The sequence below is a fragment of the Dromiciops gliroides genome, chromosome 2 (genome assembly GCF_019393635.1).
Source record: "Dromiciops gliroides isolate mDroGli1 chromosome 2, mDroGli1.pri, whole genome shotgun sequence".
NCBI classification, from domain to species: Eukaryota; Metazoa; Chordata; class Mammalia; order Microbiotheria; family Microbiotheriidae; genus Dromiciops; species Dromiciops gliroides.
Window position 1 is genome coordinate 409,536,104 of NC_057862.1, and position 15,066 is coordinate 409,551,169.

At 37.0% G+C, this 15,066-nt stretch overlaps 1 protein-coding gene across 2 annotated transcripts in view; it reads left to right on the forward strand.

Annotated features, from left to right (window-relative positions):
• ITFG1 (integrin alpha FG-GAP repeat containing 1) overlaps positions 1-15,066 on the forward strand; it is a 266,663-nt gene that overhangs the window by 245,323 nt on the left and 6,274 nt on the right. For both annotated transcript variants that reach the window (XM_043984576.1, XM_043984577.1), the window contains 2 exons: positions 11,635-11,759; positions 12,631-12,713. In XM_043984576.1, the coding sequence (XP_043840511.1) occupies positions 11,635-11,759; positions 12,631-12,713 (208 nt within the window). The remainder of the gene's footprint in view (positions 1-11,634; positions 11,760-12,630; positions 12,714-15,066) is intronic.

The window sequence follows — 15,066 nt, forward strand, 5'->3', positions numbered from 1 at the left end:
TCTCCTGAATCCAGGGCCAGTGCTCTATCCACTGCGCCACCTAGCTGCCCCCCTGCTCATCATTTCTTACAGTATTCCATCATAATCACATACCACAATTTGTTCAGCCATTCCCCCAATTAATGGGCATCCCCCTAATTTCCAATTCTTTGCCGCCATAAAAGAGCTGTTATAAATATTTTTGTACAGATAGGTCCTTTTGCTTTTTGTTTTTTATGTCTTTTTGGATACTGACCTAGTAGTGGTATTGCTAGGTCAAAGAGTATGTATGGTTTTATAGCCCTTTGAGCATTTTTCTTTCTTATGTAAAAAGGTAATTTATTTCAAACCAAGGAACTTTCAAGTATTAAAAAAGGATGATGAAAAAACAGTCCTTTATACATTGAAAATTATCAAAGTTCTAAAACTTGTGAATATTTAACATGTTCTTAAAACCATAAGATTCATTTTGGATCTTTTCTTCCCTCTTTACTCAGTTCTTTTCTCACTTTTGAACCCCAGATATAATGTACTATTGAGAGTTACACCATATTATTTCTTTTGTTTTGGGTGCTGTTGTTTTTTTTTTTCTATTTTGAGGTTTTGCATCACTGCTCTGATTTTTTCTCTTGTAACAGGATTAATGCAGAAATAGAATTAATGTTATTATGTGTATATATATGTGTGTGTATATATCTATATCTATATCTATATGTATAGAGATATATAGATATAACCTATATCAGATTACCTGCTGTCTAGAGGAGGGGGGAGGGAGGGAAGGGAGGGAAGGGAGGGAGAAAAATCTGAAATTGTAAAGCTTGTATAAACAAAAGTTGAGAACTATCTTTACATGTAACGGAAAAAATAAAATACCTTATACATTAAAAAAAAAAAGAGAGAGAGTTACAGGTGAATTTGACCCGTTATTTTAAAATAGCCTTTTAATATTTTAGTGACATTTCTTATCCAGAGATTAATTTTCTTCAATATTGCTTGTTAAACACTTCAATAATAGATTCATGTGATAAAATCATCATCACATTTGATTATTTTTATCAACCTGCTTCCTTTTGTTGCTAAGTTAATTAAATATATATAGGTCACAGATGTACTAATAAAAATCTTCCTAATTAAGACATTTGGGGTCCTTGTGTCTCATCTGACCAAGGGACAGTAAATTATAAGCATATTTTAAGGAATATAGTGTCCTGATTAAATCCTATAGTCTGTTAGCATGTCCAAATAACTAAAAATCAAGCAGTCAGCAGATTCAGCTGATCCTCCTCCCAAAAAAATTGCTATTTGTTATATAGGATAGCTCTCTGGGAGGGAGAGTAAGAGAGATACTGGGGACTGTGATGATTTTTTTTTTAAAGACAGCAGTAAGAACTTAATTTTTTTTTAAATGTTAAAAATAAAAACAGTCCCTAACTTCACAAATGGGTCATGTTCCTTTTGACATCATTATTTGAGACTTGGGAAACATTTTCCCATAAAAGCAGTTTTATAAGTGGTGATTGGGTTAGTAGGTTGGCCCAAAATAACTCTTGGGCTAGCCTGGAAGGTGAATTCCATGTATAACTTTATTTCTCTGGGAAAATGTATTTTGGGGCATAGAATAAGAGACTTTGGCAGCTCGAGTTTATGTTCACCATAACCCGGGCAGTCCATAAAAAGGGAACCACGTATCACTGGGGACCAGGCTGCCACTGGTGTACAGTCAATAAGCATTTAACACATGCCTACTTATGTACCAGGCACTGTGCTAATGCTGTGCATACCAAGAAACCCGTGAGATAGTCCCTGCCCTCAAGGGGCTCAAACTCTAATGGGGGAGACAACCTGCAAACAAACAGGTACAAACAAGGTATATCCAAGTTAAATAGGAAAGAGAGAAGGCACTAGAATTAAGAGGAATTGGGAAAGGCAGAAGGTAGGGTTTTAGTTGAGACTTGAAGGAAGCAAGTAGAGATGAGGAAGAAGAACTTTACAGGCATGGGGAACAGCCAGAGAAAATGCCTACAAGCTGAGAGATGGAATGTCTTGTTTGTGGAACAGCCAGGAAACCAATGTCACTGACTCAGAGTATGTGAAGGGGTATTATTAGGTTTAAGAAGAATTGGGGGTGGGAGAGATTGGGGGAAGGGGGGAGAAGGGACTATATTATGAATGGCTTCAAACACCAAACAAGAATTTATATTTGTTCCTAGAAGTGATAGGGAGCCAATGGAGATTACTGAGTATGGGAGTGACATAGTCAGCCTGACTCTTTGAATGTACATCATGAAGTTAAGTGTATTGGTTTGGTGGGATAAGATCCATTTACCATTCTCTACAAATAACTCAACTGGCAAGGGAATAGCAAATTGTTCATATGTACAGATCATTCAGAATTTAAGTGCTCACATGTAAAAAAAAAATCTCACAATAAACTTCATTTAACATTATACTAATCGCAACATAATTTTTCTTTGATTTAGAAGGTACTTCATAATCTTACAGTATGCTCTTTAATCCAAAAGATACTTCAGAGAAATGGTTATGAACATAATTTGTCATTAAATGGTAGGTATTCTGATGTGCCAGTTCACAAAGAATTCTAGCTAATTAATTACATACTGGGTAATGGTACATTTGTAATATTGAGTTTAATAACAGGAATGGAAGGAGACACAATCACTTTTACAAGGCACTAAGGGACATTGAGTGTACTAAACCAAATTTAGTGGTGTAAAAAATAGTATATGTTTTAAATGTATAGTAGGGACTAGGAAAAATTGTACCCAATATTATAGGTTATTTCTGTTACTAACAGTGATAATAGATAATGATATATTCTTATATGAAATCAAAGACTCCTAGCAGTGGTTCTAATAACTAAATCACACTATTTCCTTTCAAAGCATGTGTTAGGTATAACTTTTTACAAAATATTCAGTTAACAAGCTTAAACAGAGTCCTGGATTAAAGCTTCTTTTGAAAGAATTAGATATCATAATCTCTTTAATCCTTCTTCTTTGTGAGTATGCATATACTCTTTAAGTTGAACCAAATATTTTCTATCTTTGTCTCCCTCTGAGTCTCACTTAAATAAACATGTTATTCAGTAACACAATCATCATTTCTGCTCACAAGGATGTCTCACCCCTATATTGTCTCAAACCTTTATAGTCCATTATATTTCTGGTAGAAAACGTTTTCAAGTAATTTGTTAGTTTATTAAGGAAATCATGTGGTACCAAGATATGGTGCATTATTTTAGCATCCCTTAGGAAGAAGGAATTTCATTCTGGTAAATATCCCTTCTCCTTGGCCCAGGCAAGGACTCAATCCAGAACAAATGCTGAGTTTGGAATCAGATGACTAGGGTTAGAATCAAGTCACTTTGTCACTTAGTGCCTGAGTGACCTTGGCAAGTCACCTCTCTCTATCTCAGTTTCCTCATCTGTAAAATGAGAGAATTGGACTAGATACTTTCTAAGGTCCCTTTCCGAACTAAATCTATAATTTTCTTATCTGTGATTGATGACCTAGGTTTAAGTCCCATCTCCCTCTGCTACTTAGGAGCCACTCCTGAATGATTTGAATTAGATGATCTCTAAAGCCTCTTCCCCCTCTGACACTCTGCCTTACTTGGAATTTCAGCCTGAATGGTTATAGCTGTGGATCAAAGTAAGTACCTGAGACTCCCCAGTTGGAATCAGGATCAGCAAAGGAGTTCATGATCCCAAAACACCAGAGTCAACCTGGATCCAGAGTGGTCTCCAGAAATTACTCTAAAATCACAAACACCTGGAGAGCCACAATACCAAAGTTGTACAAATACCGGACAATAGGGTGCAGGTAGTGCCCCTGGTTATACTCTCAAATTGGCATACACTTCCCTGAGAAAGTATTAAAATACTGCAGAATCCTTGGTCCATTTAAACATATACCTACAAATAGATAGAATGCCAGACTTGAAGTCAGGAAGTTATGGTTTTAAATATTGCCTCTGACACTTACTAGCCTCTTCAGTAAAATGGGAATATGAATATATAACCTACATTAGATTGTTTGCTGTCTTGGGGAGGGGGGAAGCAAGAGAAGGAGGGACTCAAAATCTTATAAAAACAAATGTTGAAAACTATCTTTACATGTAACTGGAAAAAATACAATACTATTAAGGGAAAAAAATGGAAATATGAGAAGTGGGGGAGAGGAAAGAGTTAAGGAAGACTCCAAATCAGTCATACCTTCCTCACAGGATGGTTGTGAGTCTTAAATGAGATATTATATTTAAAGTTTAAAGCTACTATTACCATTTTTTTAGAAAGCAAAGAATAGAATGATTTTACACAATTTAAGGGTCCTTGTCTTAAAGCAGATGAATCTCTTCTTTTTGTGCTTACATTGGTATTTTCTTTAGGTTCCATTCTCTGGTGCTTTCCTCTCTTTTGTTTAATTGGAATCCATGTGGTCTCTTATAGAGATGCCACAGCTTTTGAGGGGAACAGCCATTTTTAGACCAACAAATGCTTCTCCAACCAATTCGGAAGAGACACAGCCTCTGAAAGGAAACAAAACTTTGGTTGTTTGAATGTCCCCTCTTATCTTCTCTTCAGAGAGATGCTGGTCCTTTTCCAAGCCAGGGCAGTGCCAAAGGACTAGCAGGCACTCCTGTTGCAAATGAAAGTTCCCTGTGGCTTAATGCCCTGCAGGGAGCTGAAGACCACTGTGCTTTTGACTCTGAGAAAATCAGAAACATGAAAGAAATCTCGGGGTGTGTTTTTTTTTCAATCCAGGCTATTGAATGTCCTCCTTCTGCTCTGCCGATCCTCTGTCCAAGAACATATGCATTTTTTCGTTTTGTTTTGTTTAACGTATATTTTAGGGTTTGAATTATGGTATAACAACTCGTCTAGTTTCACAGAGAGAAATCTGCTTTCGGCCTCCTGCCTAACACATAAGGTGTGAATTATTGCAGTGTAATTCACATCTTGTCCTGCCTTATTACTTAATTTAGGATCCTGATTTACAGCATAATCCATTATGATGTAGCAGGAAATGGTAGTACATGGAAATACAATATTCTCCTATAGAACATGAAGGGGCCAATCATAAAAAATTGTGCTGAGAAGTTGTAGAAACAATATAATTTGTGTTTATTGTCTTGAAAAAATCAGACTGTTGGAAATTACATTACACCTGAATGTCACAATAGTATCACAAACTGAACATGTCCAAAATGAAAGTTACCATCTTCTCCTTGAACCCTTGCCCTGCAAACTTCAGTTGAGAATGCTACCATCTTCCCAGTCACCTGATCATAATCTGAATCATCCTTGACTCTTCCCTTGCCCTCACTTTGTATATCATCCATTCATTCATCCATTCAGCAAGCAGTTAAGCAGTCATTGTGCCTTCTATCAAGTGAGCATGGTGCTGGGCACTGGAGATACAGATATAAAAATGAAACCGTACCTGGCCTCAACGAGTTTTTGTGCTACTGAAGGAAATAACATGTACATAGAAATTAAATGTAAAATATATACAAAATAGGGGCAGCTAGGTAGCGCAGTGAATAAAGCACCAGCCCTGGATTTAGGAGGACCTGAGTTCAAATCTGGCCTCAGACACTTGACACTTACTAGCTGTGTGACCCTGGGCAAGTCACTTAACCCCAACTGCCTCACTAAAAATATATACATATACACACACACAAAAAATAATCTCTGGGGGATAGGGGGCTTAGAACTTTGAGGATCTGCGTAGGTTTCCTATAGGAGCTGGTACGTTAGCTGAGCTGGAAGCTAAGGATTCTAAGCAGTGAGATGAAGAGGGTTTGCATTCCAGTTTATGCAGAGGCACCAAGGTGGGTGGTGGAATGTCACATATGGGGATTCACGAGCTTGACAACAGTCAGGAATGTGTGAAAAAAAAGTTCCTTAAACCTAGAAAGTTAGGCTGGAATCAGACTGTGAAGTATTTTAAAAGGTGAGTTGGGATCTTATTATAGAAGCAAGAGGGAGCCACTCACTAGTGCTTATTGGACAAGAAGGAGACACAGAACTTTACTGTAGGAAAATCAATTTGGTAACTGTGTGGAAAATAGATTAGAGGGGAAGACTGCAGGCAAGGAGACCACTTAGGAAGTGATTGTAACAGTCCACATGAGAGGTGAAAAGGTTGAGAGCCATGTGGGTGAAGAGAAATGGACAGGGATGAAATATATCATGGAAGACGAATTAGCAAGATTTGGCAGCTAATTAGATAAGGAGACTGAGGAGTCCAGGATAATGTTAAAGTTGTAAACCTGGGTATGGAAGTGATGTGATATTCTCCATAGAAATAGAGAATTTAGGGCAAGTATAAGGTGGGGGGAGGGGTGCAAAAGAGGATAAGTTGTGTTTTAAACATGTTGAATTTCAAGTGCTTAGAGGACATCCAGTTGGCAATGTCCAGTAATTTGTATTACAGGATGAGAGTTTAGGAGAGAGAGTAGGATTGAATATATAGACCAGAGTGTCATCTACCTAGAGGTGATCATTAAACCCATGGAATCTGATGAAATAATCAAGAGTAAGGAGAGGGGCAGCTAGGTGGCACAGTGGATAGAGCACCGGCCCTGGATTCGGGAGGACCTGAGTTCAGCTCTCACCTCAGACACTTACTAGCTGTGTGACCCTGGGCAAGTCACTTTACCCTCATTGCCCCACAAAACAAACAAACAAAAAAATAAAAACAGAAAAGAGTAAGGAGAGAAGAAATGATCCAGAGCTCTGATTTAAATGCATACATAAGAGGTGGTACAAGGATGATGATCCCACATGGGAAACAATGGAGGCCAGAAAAACCAGAAAAGAACCAAGAGGAAATATTATCATGAAAACCCGAGGAGAAATAGGGGTGGTTACCCAAGACAAATGCTTTAAAGAGGTTGAGAAAAATAAGAATTGAGGAACAGCCCTCAGATTCCACAACTGAGTAAATTAGTAGCCTTGGAGAAAGAATTTTCAGATGAGTGGTAAGGTTGGAAGCCAGATTGCAAGAGGTTAAGAGGGGATTATGAGGTGAGAAATTAGAGACAGCGAATTGAACTGCTAACTTTTTCTTGGGTTTTAGCTGTGAGAGGGGGATACAGAAGCATGGATTGCCAGATCCTATTGATTCTCCCTCTGCTATGTCACTCAACATCCATTCCCTTATGTCTACTCAAAAAGACACTCCCTGATTCAAGCCTTTATTACTCTCTCATCTGGATTGGATTAATGGCTTCCTAAGAAGTCTTTCTAACTCCACTCTTCCTGCCTGTCCAGTCTACCCTTCACATAGAATACTAATCTTCCTGAGGCACAAATCTTTTTTTAATAAACATTTTTATTTTAAATTTTGAGTTCCAAATTCTATCTTCCCTTCCTTCCCCTTCCCTGAGGTGATAAGCAAACAAATGTAGATTATACATGTGCAATTATGTAAAACATTTCCACATTAGACATTTTGTATAAGAAAACTTGAATAAAAGAAAAAATGAAAAAAGAAAGTGAAAAATAGCATGCTTCAGTCTGTGTTCAATCAATATCAGTTCTTTCTCTAGAGGTGGATATAGTCCATTGGGATTGTCTTGGATCATTGTATTGCTGAGAATAGTTAAGTCATTCACAGTTCTTTCAAACAATATTGCTGTTACTGTGTACAAAGTTCTGGTTCTTTTCACTTCACTATATATCAGTTCTTGTAAGTCTTTCCCGGTTTTTTCTGAAATCATCCTTGTCATCCTGCTTGTCACTTCTTTTGATACAGTAATATTCCATCACCATCATATACCACAGCTTGTTTAGCCATTCCCCAATTGATGGGCATTTCTCTGATTTCCAATTCTTAGCCACCATAAAAAGAGCTGCTATAAATGTTTTTGTACAAATACAGGTCCCTTGGTCTCTTTTTGGATATCTTTGGAATATACACCCAGCAGTGGTATTGCTGGAGTAAAAGGTATGCACAGTTTTATAACTCTTTGGGCATAGTTCCAAATTCCTGAAACATAAATTGGACCATATCACTCATCTGCTCAGAAATCTTTAGTGGCTCCCTAACTCCTTAGACCAAAATTCAAAGCTCTCCACAATCTTGCACCTACTTAACCTTTCAGAGTTCTCCCTTTCATCTCTTCTAAATTCTAGCCAAACTAGATAACTTGAATTGTGCTTCTTTGCCTCCATGGGTTCATTAAAGTGTCTACCACACCTTGAATGTACCCTCAACTCTGTGCCTCTGAATTTCTGTCTTCCTTGAAGTTTTGGTTCACATGCCACCTCCTTCATAAAGTCTTCCATATCTTCTTCCACCACCACCACCCAAACTGACAATATATTCTTCCTATTCAAATTGCCTTATTTATATTTATCCTCATACATGCCGTAATAAGGAAAGAAGAAAGGAAGAGGAGGAGGAAGGAAGGAAAGAAGGAAATAAAAAGTATCTATGAAACATTTTTAAAATCACAGAAGCAAACAAAAGAAAGTTCAGAATTGTATATGGATGAGCAGGTCAATGTTGGTACTACCATATTAAGTTCATATGCATGTATGTATACATATTACTATATTTATACATGTATATGTATGCATAACAAAAAAGCTATACATAAGATTCGCAGTTTATCCTCTTTCTGTGCTTTATATATGGAAATGCTCACTTTTTAAAATATTTGTCAAGTTACCAAAAAAAATTTATGAAATAATGTAAAGGAGGAGGAAACAGGAAATGTTTTGTTTTGGGAAGTATACCAAGTACCTAGAACAATGCCTGTATATGTCTATATAGATATGTGTGTATGTATGTATGTATACATATAGACATTAAGAGGGAACCACCAGTTACTTCCCATATTCATGTAGAGTCTTATGCAGATGAATGGTTGGCGATAAAGGTATGAGAGTAAGCTATACCCCAAGGGCAATGGTGTCAGACTCAGTTAGAAATAGTTCCCTTTTGTTCCTATTGACTTAGAAGACCACAAATTTATCATATATTTTTTATTATATTTTTTAAATTTTGTTCAACATTTCCCTATTACATTTTAATCTGATTCAGTTTGACACTGCCCTAGGGGTAGGTTAATTGTTTCTGCTGATCTTTTTCATGGGTAGCTGAGCTAGTAAAACTTCAGATCCTTTCCTCTACATCTGCAGGGTCTTACATTTCAACATCTCTATTGTTTTGTCTTTCCAATCTTCAACTTTGATGAAGTCCAAAGAGGTTACACTCTCATAATAGTGGATATGAGAGGCAGTATTTTATAGCAGATAGCCTTCCTTGAAGTCAAGAACTAAATTCAAGTTAACTTCTGACATATATTGTCAGTGTGAACCGTTGGGCAAGTCAATTAATTTCTGAGTGTCCCAAGTTCCTCCCTTAAGACCAGACAAACTGCAGAGCAAATGCCAACCTGCTTTGAAGTTCCCTATATATAGCAATAAAATCACAAATCTTGTTTATTCCCCTCACCCTGTTCACTATGACCCCCCCAAAAAAAATGTGGTCAGATGTTCTATAAAGTTATAGAGCTTTTTAAGAAGACTATTCTTACTTCACTGGGGTCAAAAATTACAATAATTTTATAAGAATTGTATAAGAATAGAAATATAGAATATAAGGCAAATTATCCTCCCCACTTGGGTTGAATGAATTATTGCTACTTAGCATTTGTACTGTACTTTGACAGGTACTCCATAGTTACTTATAGTTGGTATAGTTTTTACTTACCTATTGATAAAAATTTGCATTTTTAGTTCTTTCAGTTAGGTATCCACAGATTCAGTTGCTGCAATATATATATTTGGGGGGGGGGCAAGGCAATTGGGGTTAAGTGACTTGCCTAGGGTCACACAGCTAGTAAGTGTTAAGTATCTGAGACTGGATTTGAACTCAGGTCCTCCTGACTCCAGGGCCAGTGCTCTATCCACTGTGTCACCTACCTGCCCCCAGTAGCTGCTATATATTTTGGCATCTTCCATCCATTGTCACCATTTACTAATCACCTGCTATATAGAGAGCACTCAACTAGAAATGTAAAGAAATACAATTTAGAAATAATCTTTCCCCCATGGAGTTTATAACCTACACCTCCCCCCCAAAAAATGAGAGCCACAAACATACTGGGAAACAGAATGTTGTAAGAGAAGTACATACAAAATGCTATTCGAATTCCAAGGAAGGAATGATTTCCACCTAGTAGATCAAGTTATGACCTTATGAAGTAGGTAGCATTTGAGCCTTCGAAGGCATCTGCAGTGGCTAGCATTAGTTGTGATAGAATGGTGTCTAGAAATGTTTTCTTTACATTGTGCCCATATATCCTATAACTGAGGTAAGATCCACACAGCTGAGTTGTCTATATGTGAGTAAAATCCTTTCTAAGGCCGAACTTTAGAGGACTGTGGGTGAATATGGTTCCTGCTGATAGGCTTCAGGTGCAGGATGAAACATACATTTTCAAACCCATCCATTGTATTGCTTTGTTTGGCTTAGCTGTACTTAACTTGTTACAAGTGAGGGTTTGTGGGATGACAGCAGTATTAAAGAAAGAACATCAATGCAACATTTTAAAAGGAAAAAAAGTCACTTTTTAAAGTCACTACCAAGCATACATTCTGGGGATTTCTCATTCCTGTATAACATATTAGTGACAGCTAGCATTGTCTCCTTTATCTTTGTCCGAGACTGTGATTTCATTATACAGTTATCCCTTCCACATTGTGGGGGTTAGGGGTGTGGTGCCCCTGCGATCTGGAAAATCCACACAAAATTTTTTGGCCCACCCTTCGTACCAAAGAAGTCTGAATTTTTTCTTTTTCTTTTATGGGGTGTTTACCTTATTGTAAAATTTGGGTTAAGCATTTCTGAGTTTCTAAACTTATTCTCTGTCATCTTTGGCTTCCAAAAAACTCCCAGAAAATTGCAATATAACAAAACGATGATGAGGAAAGTCAAGATGTGGCAGGAATAACTGTAGTAGGGAGCTCCCAGTGAGAAAAACTCCTACCCATGCAAATCTACAATTGTTCTGAAAGGTAGAGTCTTAGAAAATTGCTTAGGGCATAGAAAGGTTAAGTGATTTTGTCCAGGGTCACAGAGAGAGTGTCCATCAGAGGAAGGATTCCACCACAGGTCTGGATTTGTTATATGTCAGTTGGTGAGAGGTAGTTTCTGATAAATAATTCTAGCCATCAAGTTATGTCTTGCTAGGTATGTGGTAGGTGCTAAACTTTTACAGCCTGCAGTGATGTGCTGCATTTTCTACTAATCCCTGACATAACCTACATTGATCACTGAGTCCAGACTCCAAAAGGATGATGACCTTTCTGTAGTTTCTCATGGCAGTGACCTAGTCCTGAATTGCCATCATAAACCCTTCCATTTCCTCCTCCTCCTCCTGCTCCTCCTGCTCATCATCATCGTGATGTAAACTTGGGGGTGTTTATGGCTGCGGTCATCACTATGTGAATGGTTTTTGCCCTTGTTCGGTGTCTGTTCTTTTCTGGAAATTTGGTTGGAGTAATTGGGCATTTTAAGTGCATTTAAAATGTTTTTAAGAATCTCACTTTTCACCAGCATTTCATCAAACAAAGCAATATTAACAATGTTTCTCTTTTTTGTATTTCATTCTAGCTGGGCAACTCAGCCAGTCAGCCCATTTATCTCTCCAGTTGCCTTATAATGTACTGGGTTTAGGGCGAAGTGCAAATTTTCTTGACCACCTTTATGTTGGCATTCCCCGTCCATTAGGAGAAAAGGTAAGTTGAGTTTATTTTGCTGGCCACCATCATCTCTTTGTTTCTAAAATAATCTGACTTTGTAAAGTTACTCCACTTTTAAAGACAAATTAAAATAACTAGTTGAGAGCCTATTGTGTAGTTATAATACTTCAAGCACACAATCACTAAAGAATAAAGGGTAGCATTTAGTGAGACCAAAAACAATCCCTCCCTGAAAAGGATGGTATAACTTTTTGCCAAGAATTAGCATAGGGATAATAGCCTTAGTTTTTATGTTAATATATTAACATAAAGGTATAAACATACTAGTAGCTTAGTAATACATATCCATGAGTCAATCTAGATACTAATAATATATGCCTTTCAGTTCAATTTAGCAAGAAAAATTTACTCAGCACTTATTAGTGTAAGGCAAAGGTGTCAAACATGCTGCTTTTCAATGACAACCAAATTAAAATGTATTTTGGAAATATCTAAATAAATTAAAATGTAGGGGCAGCTAGGTGGCTTAGTGGATAGAGCACTGGCCCTGGATTCAGGAGTACCTGAGTTCAAATCTGGCCTCAGACACTTAACACTTACTAGCTGTGTGACCCTGGGCAAGTCACTTAACCCCAATTGCCTCACCAAAAAAAAAAAAAGTAGTAAAAACATAGATAGTGTTAATATGTGGTTTTCTAAGTCAATACTCAGCCTGCAAACTTCCTTAGGTACCAGTTAGTGGCCTTCTTTCTATATGAGTTGGATACTACTGTTGTAAGGTACTGTGCCATTCTACTTGTCAGGCAAATTATTTGAGTTTTAGAGGGTTGTTTTTTAAAATGAATTAGAATAGTATTGTTTTATTCTATTACCTGAAAGTTTAAATTGCCTTAAATTCTTGTTCTAGGCTATACGAAAACAGGAGTGGACAGCAATCATCCCCAACTCCCAACTCATCGTCATTCCATACCCACACAATGTTCCTCGGAGGTAATGTCAGTGCTTGAACTAAATTTGGTCAAATGATACTGTCAACTGTGCAAATCAGAGATGCAGTTACATCTCAGAGAAAACCTCTCTAGTTCCCGCTGGGCTCCAGTATGAGCGCCATTACTTAATTTCTTTAAAGGAAACCTTAAAAGACTAAGCATGCCTACAGAAAAGGTCTCTGACACTTTTCATGGGGAACAAATTAAATTCTATTAGAAGAACAGCAGGTTAACTAATTTGAAATTTACACATGTATTAGTTAAATAAATTGCTCTTCATTCAACAACTGCATATTCTGGAATTTCAGGGTAATAATAGTTTAATAGAAATGGTTTTCTAAATATGCACTGCTGTTTATTTGTATTCGATTTGCAATGGACTGAACCATTTATTTTTCAATCCTAGGTGGTTATCATTTTCTTTCCTTTAACTTACCATATTAATTGTATTATCTTTTTAAAGTACAAAATAATGAAGTTATTGATGTAAGTTTTTAAATTCATTGTGGGGGAAAAAAAGTAGGTATTAGCCAGGTCTGGTATCATGGGAAAGTACACAGACTAAGCTTTTTCCATCCCCTGTACAATGAACATAGATCTGTGGAAGCACAGCAAGTCCTACATGTTATAGTTCTACCACACGTATGTTCTGATCATAGCCATAGTGGTATTATTTTTTTTTTCATTTGGACCCATGATCTCATCTATGTGGGGAATGTCTGTTATAGAAAAGTTCTATGCCTCATCTGTAACTTAGAGACTTAGAGTTTCCTGGAGTTCTGAAAGCTGGTATGTGTCAAAAGTGTGACTGGAACGTAGGCCTTATGATGCCAAGACCAGCATTCTATCTGCTATGTTATACTGCCTCTTTTAAAGAAATCTAATTCTTAAAGGAATAGGAGTCTTTTTGTTATGGATTTGGGTGCTGTAATACAGTATTCAACTAGGAGTAGGATCCTACTGACATGGTGAAGTACTAGTCTTGGAGTCAGGAAGTTCTGAGTTCAAATACTGCCTCAGGCAATTACTAGCTTTGTGGCCCTGGGCAAGTCACTTACTTACTATGTACCTCTTCTGTAAAATGAGGATAGTAGCACCCAACTGCCTGGGTTGTTGAAAGAGCCAAATGAGATAACATATTTAAGGTTTGCAAAACACTCTAAGAGACAGACAGAAAGGTAGATGGTTCTTGTTCTGTTGTGTCTGACTCTTCATGAACCCGTGGACCATACTGTCTATGGGGTTCTCTTGGGAAAGATACTGCAGTAGTGTGCCATTTCCTCCTCCAGTGCATTAAGGCAAACAGAGGTTAAGTGACTTACCCAAGGTCATACAGCTAGTACGTATCTAAGGCTGAATTTGAACTCAGGTCTTCCTCACTCCAAGCCCAGGATTCTATCCACTGAACCATCCTGCTGCCTGATAGATACGGGTGTATAAAAATATATATAGGGGGCAGCTAGGTGGTGCAGCAGATAAAGCACCAGCCCTGGATTTAGGAGGACCTGAGTTCAAATCCGGCCTCAGACACTTGACACTTACTAGCTGTGTGACTGGGCAAATCACTTAACTCTCATTGCCCACAATAAATAAATAAATAAATACATACACACACACACACACATATATGTATATGTATATATATGTATATGTATACATATATGTATATATACTCTATCATTAATCATATATTATATATGGATATATGGATACTTTATGTAAATAGTTGATTATATATAATACAATGAGACAGAAAATACAGTGCTTTGCAAACCTTAAAACATCATATTAATGCTAGTTGATATTGGTGGTGGTTGTCATTATTATTATTAGTGTGATCAAGAAATAGACATGGCTAGAGATTTTGGTTTTGGTTTGAGGGGGAGAGGAAAATAGTAAAGGTTTGCTATGTGGCCTGTACTTTGTAAACACCATAACATATTGATAATTTTTTTCCTTAAACTAGATTTTTTTTCTTCTGCTTAGTCCAGTAAAAAAAAAAAAAAGATATACTATAGTGCAACTGAATCAAAATGGAACTAGGGGAAAAAATACCCTGCCCATTTTCATAATTAGGTAATTTGAGGGATTACCTTGATGTAATTAATAGTACTTATTTTCTTCAGGTGCTTCTTCACAGGATTTTTATTTTCCATTTCTGTTAAATCTCTTCCTGCTTACAAACCACTAAACATTTTTATCATTTTGCTGTTTCAGAATAAATTATCTTCTGAAATTTATGTACATAATAAAACGCACATTGATTTCACCTTTCAGTATATTTTGAGATATATTGACTAGTGGCTAACCTTACTGGTCAATAAATTTTAATTATGGTCCTCTGAGAAGTCAAT